This window comes from Pristis pectinata, chromosome 9 (genome assembly GCF_009764475.1).
Source record: "Pristis pectinata isolate sPriPec2 chromosome 9, sPriPec2.1.pri, whole genome shotgun sequence".
Classification (NCBI taxonomy): Eukaryota; Metazoa; Chordata; class Chondrichthyes; order Rhinopristiformes; family Pristidae; genus Pristis; species Pristis pectinata.
Genome location: NC_067413.1, coordinates 61228847 through 61242286, shown reverse-complemented (window position 1 = coordinate 61242286; position 13440 = coordinate 61228847). Strand labels below are relative to the sequence as shown.

The following is a 13440-nucleotide window of genomic DNA, read 5'->3' as shown; positions in this document are numbered from 1 at the left end:
GCAACAAACTATTACTGGGACCTGAAGAGCATTGGTATTTTGCAAAGAATCCTTGGGTCTCCCTTTCCTTTATCATTCCCTGCAATTTGCCCTGTAAATGTTTTGACCTGAACCATTTCTGTGAGTCTCTATTGATACCTTGCTCCAGTCCATCAGCCATGTTATTTGTATGTATTTGGCAGGTGGTGTGTCCTAATATGGTTTAATGATTTCTCAGGCTTTGCATGCGGTGTCAGGATGAACCCAATGGTTCCACGTTTTCTTCTCATTTCAGGTATTATTTAGGGCTCATTTCTTGCATAATTAGAAAATACAATCAAATAGCAGCCTATCTAAGCAAAAGTATTCAGACCCTTCCCAGACCTCCCAATTATTAAATATATGATTCTAATGTTTACACGCCTCCATGACTTCTATGTCAGTATTTCATGTATTGATTATTCTTTGTGTGGGGGGGGGGGGGGCGCGGAATGTTTCATATCAGTCCCAGATGTAACCTTTTTAATAGTTTAAACCCAAAATTCAAATCCTCACTCTTGCGCTTTGATTGAAATTTATACTTCAGATTTTGTGTTGTACCTCTTGCAAGATGAAGACCCCAAATACATTGACTCTTTCTCCTCATCATATAAAAGACCAAGATTGTACATTGTGCAAAACCTCCAAGATTTAAATATCTTCCTTCTCTCTTGGTGCCCAAAATTGAATGTGGTACTGAAGATCTGATGCTATCTTGCCACTGCATTGCTTGATCATGCCTTCCCCTTGAAGTATTTTCTACTGGTGTGACTGCAATTTAGGTTCCTTTTGGCCCTGTTGTCATGTGAATGATTGAGCAGTTTGACCACATTAACTAAAACAAGTTCTCTTTAAAATTGTCTGAATTTTTTCACTGTCTTTGCACACAGGTAATACAGGCCAATTTTTTTCTAGCTTTTGCTCTAACTTTTGACTGGTCTCCTAGTTCAGTATTCCTTGCATATTTGACAAATTTGTAATCTTTTGTTGAATATGGATGTGACTAGTTCTTAAAAGTAGGACAATGATGGGAGTCTGGTCATCAACTTCCTGTCCACCTCGACACTTATGCTCAGTTCTCCCAAACAGTATCTCTTGTCCCCAGTTCTTAATCAATGTGTTTTCCTGCTGCAATTGTTCCCCTACAGCCTTTCATACAAAACATTGTCAAATGTTTTCTGGAAGTTTCATGCTCAACAAGCTTGCCATAGTCTACTTGATCTTTCACTCCTCAGAAGTGTCAGGGAAATTGTGTCCTACTAAATCTGTGAAAGTTGTTGCTAAGTCATTCTACTAATGATCTTCTGAGCTAATACCTAAAAAAAATTACATTATTTTAGATAGAATGGTTATTTTTTTATCCATTTTTTTTTTACGGCATCACTACATCGCTAATGTTGAGCTGTACTAACATCAAAGTTTTTGAAAAGAGCTTAGCTGACTGGAACTTTATGTAAATATACAGGATGGCTGTTGTGGAAATATGAAAGGTGTCAGAGAAATTTTGTTCAGAAGTATTTAGCTTTATTAATTTTATGAATTTTGGATCATACTGGAACATTTTCTTTCACCTTTCAATTCACCTTTTATGCCTTTAATATACATCCTGAATATGATTGTCCATTAAAGTATTTCACTCTAATGTGCAGTGAAAGCATAAAAGTGAATAAATTACCATATCAGATTAGATTTTCCTTAGGAAGTAGTTACTGGAGAAGATAATTTTTGCTGTGGGCCCAATTTGAAATCAAAAGGCAAAGGAAATTAAGGATTTGGGACCCGGTAATGACCAGAGTCCTTGATGCCATATTTTTGTAGTGTCAAAGGAAATTAGAGAATCATTTTCAGATCTTGATTGTCGTAATGAGGAAGGAATCATTCTGAACTTAGGACGTAAAACTAGAAGTGATCAAATGTATGTTTGAGAGATCAGCAAACATAACCAGTCAATTGAAGGCCCATTAGCTGAACATTAATAGCAAGTGAATCTATTTCCAGAATGAAGTCAGGGACACTATTGAGCTGCATTCTATGAGGATACAATCAGCATTGATCTAGAAAAGACAATTCTATATGACAAATATCCTAATTTCGGATAGTATAACATGATTTATACTGATTTTCAGCAATTTTTAATTAGCCTTGATCTTAATGAAGGCTCTGCTTTAAACTTAGATACAGGAAATCAGAGCGAAACCTGAAATTAAGAACATTTATTTGTGAACCAGCTAACTGAAAGTTTTAATGAGGTGATGAGTTACACATTTCATGTTATTTTTGTTACCATAGATTCCTTAGAAGAGCTGTAGAAATGTCAGACTCCCATAATTTGACTTTAGGGGAGATGTTGAATGGAATTCTTTGAAGGTCAATACTTAGAGCCCACACTGTTCATATTCTATGTTAATAGCCTAACTATTCAAACCAATGGATAATCATTGGGTTGCTACTGAAATAGAGAGGGAGCAGCAGAAGTAGAAGAGGCAGGAAAATTCACATATGACAACAATAAATGTAGTACCAAAGAATGTATGGCATGAATGAAAGAGACTGGCCATAAGGAGACATTGGAAATGGCTTGCAGATTATGTTATGTGCAACATTTTTCAATGCGTTAACAATGTAAAAAAAAGAATAAAGTATTAATGGAATTACTGTGGCTTGCCGTGGCTCATCATCTGCATGTATTCCATGCTGAATTTAACACACAACTGCTGGAGGTACTTATCAGGTCAGATAACTTTTGTGGAGGGAGAATTGGAATTAACATATCAGGTCAATGACCCATTCCTAGTACTGGGAAAAGCTAGAAGACAAGTCTTAGGATGCAGAGAAAGGAAGGAGAGAAGGATTGAACACAAGGGAAGATTTATGATGGAGTGGAAGGCAGATTTTCAACATCTGCATTTTTTTATCTTCAACATTGGCTAATTGAAGATAAAAAGGACATATGTTTATCCTTCTGAAAATGAGAAGAAAACTGCAGATTCAGGCATAATATCGAGTCAGAAACTTTTGGATCATTTGATTAAATTTATGCACTTTGCCACGTTTTCAGTGTTATCTTTGGAAAACATTAAGGGCTTTATAGCTTGGTTTCCTGCTGTTACTATTCTCTTTAATGCCCTATTTACTGCTGCAGCAAGAAGAAATGCCCTCTTGGCACCATTTTGTCTTTCCCTCTCTGAATATTGTATGGCTCGATGAGATCACCTCTCATTTTTCTAAACTGTCATCTCATTCAGACTGTCCTCAGGATAATACACTTCTTCCAAGAATTAATCAAGTAAATTTGCATTCATTTGTTAACTTAAATGGATGTTTATTTGAGCCACATTACACTTAATCTGATATGCTGAAGAATGGACCAAAGAAGCAGTACTGTTAGGTGTGAAGCCATTGAAAGATGAATTGTGGTGGGGCCAAAGTTCTGATGGGCCTACTTAGCTGGCACAAGAGTGGAACCCACTTTTGTTCAAATTGTGTAGATCCTGGCAGGAAGGGAGAGTGGGCACACACCAGTTTTTTTTCCCCAAACCCTTCTCTGACTTGAAGTAAAAGCTACAGAAAAGTACTTTCAACACCAACAAGGGTCGTAATAATGGAAGTATCAGGCAACTGATACCATTGGCTGTTGAACATTTTAACGAACATTGAGCCTGACAGATTGAAGGATGAAATTCCCCGGATAGCCTGGGGAATTCCCTGGTGCACCTGCTTATGTAAGAAAGGATGGAGTATCTACTAACGTACTATCCTACTTGGAAGTTACCTGGAGCAAATCTACATGACAGGAAACAGGAATAACTTGGTTCTGGTTTAACTAATTTTCTACTTCCTGGTCAGTGGGAATCGTTAACATATGGCTTTCAAATTATGACAAATAAATGACGTGCTGTCACTCTATCCTGTTTTAGTATCCATACACAATGTTTTTTCAAGAACTGTATTGACCAAACATTCCTGGAATTTTGCTTGTGTTATAAGCCACCACAAGATCCTCCTGTTCTCAGATGGCAGGCTGAATAAACACTAAATAGCAAGACCAAGATAAGAAACAGAAGCAGAAGGAGGCCACACAGCCCCTTCTTGACTCTGCTGCACCATTCCATAAGATCATGGTGATCTTCTGACACATCCACTTTCCTACCCAATCCCCACATCCTCTGATTCCCTTGTTTGACAAAGTCCTTCATGACAAATTGATCAAGGAAGTAAAAAGCCGAATGGGTTTGGGGAAAATTACCAAGTTATTTCTGTAAGAGGAATCAAGGGTAATGGAGTGGACAGGATTTTATTGACTGGAGAGCTGTAGGCAGTAAGGTTCTGCAGAGGTTTGTACTTGCTCCTTGGTTTTCACGGTCTATGTAAGCATTTTGGATTTAAATGTAGGAGCCACAATTGTTGTTTTGTGGCTTCATTGGCAATGTGGTTTAGTGAGGAAAAAAGTTAGGCCATATAAAAATACTGGTGGAAAAATCTAGTAAGTGGAATTCAATGAATGCACTTAGGCAAGGGAAACAAAGCAAGTGAATAGCTGAAAAATGTTAGGATGTGCAAATGAACAGAGTGATCTTGGTGTACATGTTCGGAGATCTGTGGACATACAGATCAGGTGGAGATAAGGAAATATGTATGATACTTTATTGGCTGAGGCATAGAATACAAGAGTAGGGAAGTCATGTTTAGAACCATGTGAACTATTAAATAGACAACTGCCACCATGTTCTGCTTACAACACTATAGGAAGGATGTGATAGCACTAGAGAAGATGCAAAGGAGATTTAAGAGGATATTGCCAGAACTGGGGAATTGTATAACTGGAGACATTGTCTCAGCTTGGGTTTTCCTTCTTTGGAACCAAAAAATAGAGGGTAAGGAATGTAGTCATTTCCCAGGTTTTAATAATGTTGTTTCATTGTGATAACTTGATTAGCAAATGGTGGATTTTTTCGTGCTCTCAAGATAATAGGTACCTAGAGTAACCTAAAGTAATTAGCAGGTTGATTAGAACCTGGAGCTTGAGGTTCTTACATTTAGCTTTTAGAAGATTAATGCAAAAGTCGTTAATCAGGACCATAGAATATGTAAATGTGTATCTTTTATAACATACGCAGTGGAAAGTATCACTACCATTGCACAGCCAAATCATAATTCTTGTCATAAAAGCTGTCTGTGGAATGGAAGCACTGAAAGAAGATAAATCACTGAGTCACAAAGACTGAATGTCAACTTAATTGACTCTTGTTGAAGACAAAGTGGGAAGCGACCTGCCTTGGAAACTTCTCTGTAAGTGTGAATCAACCAAAACCAAATACAGTGGCACCTGGAGGCTCACTGTTTGGGGTACAGATTAGCTATCCTATGGCTTTGCTGCAGTTGTATGAGTACAATTACTCTTGGTATTTGGCACTTTTTTTGTACACTTAAATTCTAAACTTGATGGTATAAGAAATGTAACATATAATATTTTGTGACAAACAATGTAAATCCATCAAGTCATTAAGATGTCATTAGTGTCCTTTCTTTCAGATATCAATATGGCAGGTGAACCCAAGCCTTATAGACCCAAATCTGGTACCAAGAGGCCTCTGTGTGCCCTGTACGGGTAAGTGCTTATCAACTTAATGGTATCAATGTGTAATGCAGAGAATGAAAATTATTTGCTAAATGTGGAATATAAATCTCTGAGTTGTTACTGAACAAATTTGGGACATTCCAGAGTTTGTATAAGAGACCAATATACAGAAATATGTTTTCCCCCAGTCAATCCATCAGTGACTGTAAAGTTTTTTTGAATGAAATCTGCCATTTTATTTTTGCAATAGCATAAGTATGCCATTCATTTGCTATTCACAAATTCTTTTGCTTTCAGAAGGGCGCCATGTATATTAAATTCATGTGATCAAATATAATTTTCTAATTTTATGAAAAATACTGCTTTTGAAAATAATTCTGTATCAATTATATTGAAAATCAAAATCTAAGCAATCTATCTTTTTAATATGTTCCTACTTTGGAAAAGCGTTCCTACTTTGGAAAAGCATTCCTTTGCATAGCCGTCTGAGACTGCCTTATTATCTCCTTGCCTATTAGTTTCATAAATTACCAGATTGGACCGAAATTGAGCCCCCCCAGAGATACCCCCTCCCCCTATTCCCTTTATCTCCCCTACACCCCTTGAAATTCTGGGTGTCTATAAGGGTGGGAAATGAAGCAACTAACTATCTGCAGGTGTAATTCTGAAAGCAACCCATAGAATATAGAACGGTACAGTACAGGAATAGGCCCTTTGGCCTACAAAGTTGTGCCAAACTAATTAAGCTAATGACACTTAATCCCTTCTGTCTGCACATGGTCCATATCCCTCCATTCTCTGCAATATTCATGTGACTACCTAAGAACCTCTTAAATGCCTCTATCGTATATGTCTCCACCATCACACCTAGCAGCACATTCCAGGCAAACACCACTCTCTATGTTAAAAAAAACTTGCCCTGCACATCTTTGAACTTTCCCCTTTCATCTTAGATATTTCATATTAGATATTTCGACCCTAGGAAAAAGATACCCGCTATCTACTCTATCTATACCTCTCATAATTTTATAAAGTTCTGTCAGGTCTCCCATCAGCCTCTGCTGCTCCAGAGAAAACAACCCTAGTTTGTCCAACCTCTCCTTTTATAGTACATGCCCTCTAATCCAGGTAGCATTCTGGTAGACCCTGCTGATCTTTGACACTTGTTTTGGTAAAGACTGTGGGTAGGTCTAAAGCTTAATGTCCCAACCATAACTACATTGAGGTGTCACTAGGGGAGATCTCCAACTAGCTGAGAATTTCAGTGTGAAAGAACATCAAATTCAAAAGAACTTCATATCCAGGCTCTTAGTCAAAAATGGCTTTCTGTGAAAGCTGAAGATTTCAACATTTTGATTTTTTTTCATGTTCACCAAAGCCAATGGCTCCATCCAACATACAATGATGGATCAAGGTGTGAAGAGTCCATCCAAACAATGCAAATAGGCCCTTCCTAAAATTTGTGGTAGGTCATGGCTCTCTGCAGGGTTAAGTGGTAATTCTGGTGCCACCACACCTACTGCCAAATAGCTATTGCAGAATTTTAAGATCAAGGTGAAAACTGCCCGAGTGATTTGAAAGGTAGACAAAAGACTTGAGAAGTAGCCATTAGCTGATCAATTATAGAAAAAAAATCAGTAGGAGTCTTGGTGATTTTGAGGTGGACTGGGCTTGCGTCCTCTCTCTTTTTCTGTTTCTCATCCACCTTTCACTTCCCCACCATCATCTGGCAACTTGCTACAGCATACAGTCTCAGGGAGAAGATAGAAAATTTAGATTTGGGTACTACTGCTGGATTATAGCTGGAGTTCTTCCTCCTCATCTGGGAAATGTTAGTATCCTTGTGCCATAGGAGAAATCAAAAATGTTTACAAAATGCTAATTATTACTTGTTCTCTTCTTGCTCTGTATCCATAGTAAAGATATATCATGGGTCTTATGCAAAATAGAGTGAAATTTAGCTTATTATCTGGTAAGCATTATGAATCCAATACAAACAATAAATTTGGTTATTAATGAGAACTCGATCTTCATTATTTGTTGCAATTTACACTCCTGATGAGTTCATATTCCCGTATTCTTCAGCTCTGTAGTGCAATGAGACCAGAACTACTGGCAGACATTATAGCTTGTTGATGAGTAGGGTATTTCCAACATTGCATTGTTCTTCAGTTCTTATGAAGCAATTATAGTCAGAAATTTTGTTTTAAACACTGTCTTCACAATGATAGCACAGCAAAACTGCCTGACATAAGAACAAAAGTAGTTTCATTCTTCAGGGATTTGGGTAGTTCCCATTTTGCAGGCCAACACAATCACAATCAAAGTTTTTCAGTGCATCTGTGATTAAATACCAATTGTGATAAATTACCTGAATTTAACTCAAAATTTCTGTATAATGACTACTAGTTGGCAAGTTGTTATTTGAAAATAACAATAATTAAAAATTCATATAGTCCAATTGTTGCAGCATAATTTGATTGTACAGAAATTTGACTCTAACTTCTCCATTTTTGGTTCTTTATTTGTGGGCATTGTTCATCCATTGATTTTTGAATGAGCTAAGAATTGTCTGATGGCAGTGTAATTGAGTGTTAATGATGCAAATAGATCATTTTTCTTAAAAGGGACAGCAAAACACTAAGCATTTAATGCTGAATTTTATCTGTGATGACAAATAAAGTCTCTCACAGATTTCTGCCTGCTTTCTAAACAGTTTTCAGATTTTTTTTTTAACAACCTGCTTATGCCCTGGATTCCACTGTATTTAACAAGGATCGCCTGTTAACAAGGTGGCCGGTTACTAGGAGATGAGCAAAACTGGCATTGTCCTGAAAACTCGACAGTTTCATAAATTTCGTCACAAATTTCCACCCTGCTCTCCAATTCACATGGACTATCTCTGACACTTCTCTCTCCTTCCTCAATCTTTCCATCTCCATCTCCGGAAATTCCTTATCCACTGACATCTTCTACAAACCCACTGACGTCCGCAGCTACCTCAATTACAGCTCCTCCCACCCTGTCTCTTGCAAGGACGTGATCCTTTTTCTCAATTTCTCCTCCTCTGCTGCATCTACTTCCATGATTAGGCTTTCCACTGCAGGACATCCAAGATGTCCAACTTCTTTTCTAACCAGGGCTTCCCCCTGACTGTGGTCGAGAGAGCTCGCACCCTTATCTCTGCCATTTCCCGCACCTCTGCTCTCACCCCCACCCCTCCCAGACCCAACAGGGATAGGGTCCCCCTTGTGCACACATTTCATCCCACCAGTCTACGTATCCAACACATCATTCTCCACCATTTCCGTCATCTCCAATGGGACCCCACCACCAAGCATATCTTCCTCTCCCCATCCATTTCTGCCTTTCGCTGGGACCACTCTCTCTGTGACTCCCTAGTTCACTCCTCCCCCACCCACCCATTCTGTTCCCACCCCAGGAACTTTCCACTGCCCTCGCCATAGATGCAACGCTGCCCCTGCACCACCTCCATCCAGGGACCCAAACAGCCCTTTCAGGTGAGACAAAGATTCACCTGCACTTCCCTTAATATCATCTACTGCATTCGGTATTCCAAGTGTGGCCTCCTCTACATTGGTGAGACCAAACGCAGACTAGGTGACCGTTTCGCAGAACACCTGCACTCTGTCCATAACCGTGATCTGCATCTCCCCGTTGCCAGTCACTTTAACCTCCCCTCCCACACTATCACTGATATGTCAGTCCTCGGCCTCCTCCACTGCCAGGAGAAGTCCAAACACAAACTGGAGGAACAGCATCTCATTTTCCGTCTTGGAACCTTGCAGCCTAATGGCATGAACATTGAATTCTCCCACTTTAGGTAATCCCCCCACACCCCCCCCCCCCCCACCAACCATGCCTCTTCTTTTCTTCCCTTTCCTACCCCATGTCTCTGTTTTTTTAATACCCCTTTTTTTCCGTCCTTACCTTTGACCCATCCCAAGGTGGATCTGCTCTCCCCTCCTCCCCCGCACCTGCCTATCACTATCTCTTACCTGCATCTACCTATTACCACCTTGTGCCCACCCCGCCTCCCCTCTTGTCCACCTATCACTGCTCTGCTTTTCTTTCCTATATATTGGGCTTCCCCTTTTCCTATCTTCAGTCCTGAAGAAGGGTCCTGACCTGAAACATTGACTGCCTGCTTTTCTCCACGGATGCTGCCTGGCCTGCTGAGTTCCTCCAGCATCATTGTGTTTTTCATCTAGATTCCAGCATCTGCAGTCCTTTGTTTCTCTTGTATCCATGTCTCAACATGGGAAATTGTTGACCAAGTGTCTTTAAACAATGAAACTACTGCCTGGACCAGATTGGGCAGGGCAGATGCAGTATTGAGGAAAGTGGAGCTTGTGTGCTGGAGGAAACATACCTTGGCTGACAGAGGGAAGTATGGAGCACATGAATGAAGCTGATAAACCAGTGGATTCATCTGTCCATCAGGAGGTCACCTGCAGACAGAGTTGTGTGGAATCAACTTAATTAACATTCTATTTCCTAAATTGCTCTTTCAGCCATAAAAGCCATACCCCTCACCATTTACTACTTGAAATATGTGAATCAGTCCATCCATTCTCCTCTGAAGACATTCCATTACATTGATCATTGATCGCATACTTGGCACCTGACCTTGCCAAGTCGATATTGAATTGAGAATCTGCATTACGGTAAAGCATTTGCAAACTGAGAAACTGTAAGCATAATTCAAGTCTTTCCACTCTGTAGCATAACAAGTCAGAGCTCTCACATCTGTAATAATATTTGAACACCTTCGTAAGAGTGCACAAGTGATTTATTTCAATTGTCCAAACACACTTAACTGATGTGCATCTTTGATTAATCACATGTGACCTATAATTCTTTAACTTGCTAGTCTGATGGGAAAAATGTTTCAAATATATTGTGACTCATGTTCAACAATAGATTTAACGTGTAAATTAAAACAAATTCTGCTTTGAACTTTGGCAACATTTGGTAAATCATGTAGAAACCTAATATGTCTGTAGTTTTTGTTCTCACATTTTGTTTTTGTTGTGCTCAGTTGAGAATCTTGTGGGAAAGTTATATTTGAATGTTTATATGCGCTGAAAAAGAATTATATTGCCAACATCAATTAACTTATTGACAGAATTCTGATGGCGTCATACATTGCTAAATTATTCATGCCAGCTAATTAAATTCTCCGAAGAAACCTGACTGTAGTTATTATTAAGGCATTTTTCTGAATTGTATCAATGGCAAAAGAAGATTGCAATGTGCACCTACTGCAGGCACAACATCAAAATATGTATTAAAGAAGGCTATTTAATATTTTCTCCTACATATGAGTCATTAGTTCCCTGCCTGGTCTATTTCACTCTGCTATGCAGTTTACCACAAGCATTTGTCTCTCCTATTTGCACTTCTCTTTGCCAAATACAATTGTAAAGTAAATTTGCTAATTTTTTTTATTTGGGATCCTGTATAATAAGGTACATGAGAACTCTATGCAACATTTAGAAAAATACTGCTTCTCTGCTGTCTTTTAATAGAGGTGACCATTAAGCATTGATTGTCATTGTTCTAATCAGAATTTCTTTATGATAAACTTTAGAGTTGTGCACATTTTTCAGACTTAACTTGGTACTCTTTGCAATAATTTTAGCATTGGGACCACCTGAGGCCAATCAAACAAGAAGGTAGACCTATTGTCAAATTCATGAGGACCACTTTTAGATGCATAGGAAAAAACATTATATTTCTTAGAGCTCACATGTCTTTTAAGGGATCCCATTCAAAAAGTAAGAGGAAACAACTATTTAACAACTTTTGTTTCTTTGCCCTCAAGTTTTCATTGCCCCTGTATTTTAAGATTTCTTCCAGCTTTTTATTTACTGTGCATGTATATACTGTGCATGTATTTGATCTAGACATCTTTTAGCAGAAACCTTTTATGTTTAATAATGTAATGTACGAGTTCCTGAGGGCACCACAGTGGCTTGTTGACCTTTCATGCACTGTGCAGAGCCCTACTTGTGGCTGTAGCCAACATGCAGGAAGGCTGTTTCCTTTCATTTGGGTGGACTGAAAATGTCTTTGAATTATAGCTGTGTGTGTCTCTGGTGTTGGAATGTTGCTGGTGACGGCAACATCGCTTTGGAGCCTGGAGTACTTTGCCATGAGCCATAAGTATTATGGCTCATAAGCAGTACCTGAAAACCAGTGATGAGAAATGCTGACATCCAATTTTGAATCCAATCCTGCAAATCTCCATGGATCTCATGTGTCCTAATCTTTTGGATCAGTGTATCATGGAAGACCTTGTCAAAAACTTTACTAAAGTCCATGTATATAACTTCCACTGGTCTATCCTCATCTTTATTACATCCTCAAAAAAATTCAATCAAGTTTGTTAGACGTGACCTCCCCCGCACAAAGCCATGCTGATCCCTAATAAGTCTATGTTTTTCCAGATACGAGTAGATCCTATCCCTAATCCCTTTCTTGGGATCAGGCATACAATTAGTTGAAGTTGTACAGCTGTTGTTGATGTCTACAAACCGATGCCAAAACAGACAGCAACTCTGGTGTGGCTCTTGCAAAATCACAAGCTGCTACTGAGCAACAGCAAGAAAAGCACTGATTGGAGTGATCTGAAATCCCACTGAGGTATGGAACCTATAGATGGCCTCAACTTCTATATATGCAGGTACTTGTTACATCAGTGGCTGCCCCTGGGAGTGACCACAATGCCTGACACTGAGGTGCACACCTCTTTTCCATTGGCTCGCCATTAAAGACCCATCAAAGAGGCATAATTGATATTTGACCTCTCCAGGGAGCTGGATATGAGTTCCCCTGTCCCTTTGGTGATTGTGCCAGTGTCAGGTGTGTCTCCATGTGAGGACAAGCATCTCTAATTCAGTCTGTTCAACCCTCACTAGGCCAATGCCTGACCAGGTGCTTTATGGTGCCAGGCACAAAGATGTGATACCATCTTTCTCTGCCACCGCATTGTCCTTAACATTTAGGGATACAGTGTGGTGTAGTGAAGAGTGATCTATAAGGGCTGGATCACTGACATCAATCAGTGCAAGAGCATGTATGATATTGAATCACCATTGATTGGAATCAATGCATTTAGAGTAAAAAGGCAATGTCACAAGCTCAAAACTCACTTAGACATTTTCATATTTATGGTCATTGATGCCATGTCTGACCTGCAACAGCTTGAGCAAGTAGAGGTTAACTGTACATCATGGCTATAGCACTTCTGTATAGGAATGATTCAGTTTCTATGGAAAGCATTTTCCATTAAAGTACAATTATAGCTAAGATTTATAAGCCAAACTGTAATGGCGTGATGATTTTGAGGTTCTGTATCTAATGGCTTCTCTATGCAGTGTCAAGGTGACTTAGCCATTAATCACCTTTTTGGTACATCTGTGATACGTATTGGATATGAATCCTTGGAAAAAAGGCAGACACATAAAAGATAGGAGGAGCTGAGCTTGACAGCGCTATGGTTTAAATTGGCTGAAAGTATTCCTGCAGCAGATGGCGAAGATCTGAAACTTCCTGCATGCTGAACCAATGCCTGCAATGCAGATTCCAAACTTTTGTGGCTATGTTAGGATCTACAAATGTGGTACAATGGCAGATTCCTGTGGGGTGGCTTTGTGCCTCCTGATCTTCACATCATGCTTTATTTCATCCTGTGCTGCTGAACTATCTTTGGTGTTGGTCTTCAAAGTTCAGATCCACAATTAACTTTAAGTCCTCTCTCTTCATATCTGTCATCACAATTGAATTCTCTCTCCTCTTCTCCCCCCCCCTCCCCCCCC

The 13440-nt window shown here is 39.3% G+C and overlaps 1 protein-coding gene across 6 annotated transcripts in view; it reads left to right on the top strand.

Annotated features, from left to right (window-relative positions):
* Positions 1-13440, top strand: part of LOC127574173 (RNA-binding Raly-like protein) — a 643109-nt gene that overhangs the window by 508449 nt on the left and 121220 nt on the right. For all 6 annotated transcript variants that reach the window (XM_052022948.1, XM_052022949.1, XM_052022947.1 and 3 more), the window contains one exon: positions 5551-5626. In XM_052022948.1, the coding sequence (XP_051878908.1) occupies positions 5551-5626 (76 nt within the window). The remainder of the gene's footprint in view (positions 1-5550; positions 5627-13440) is intronic.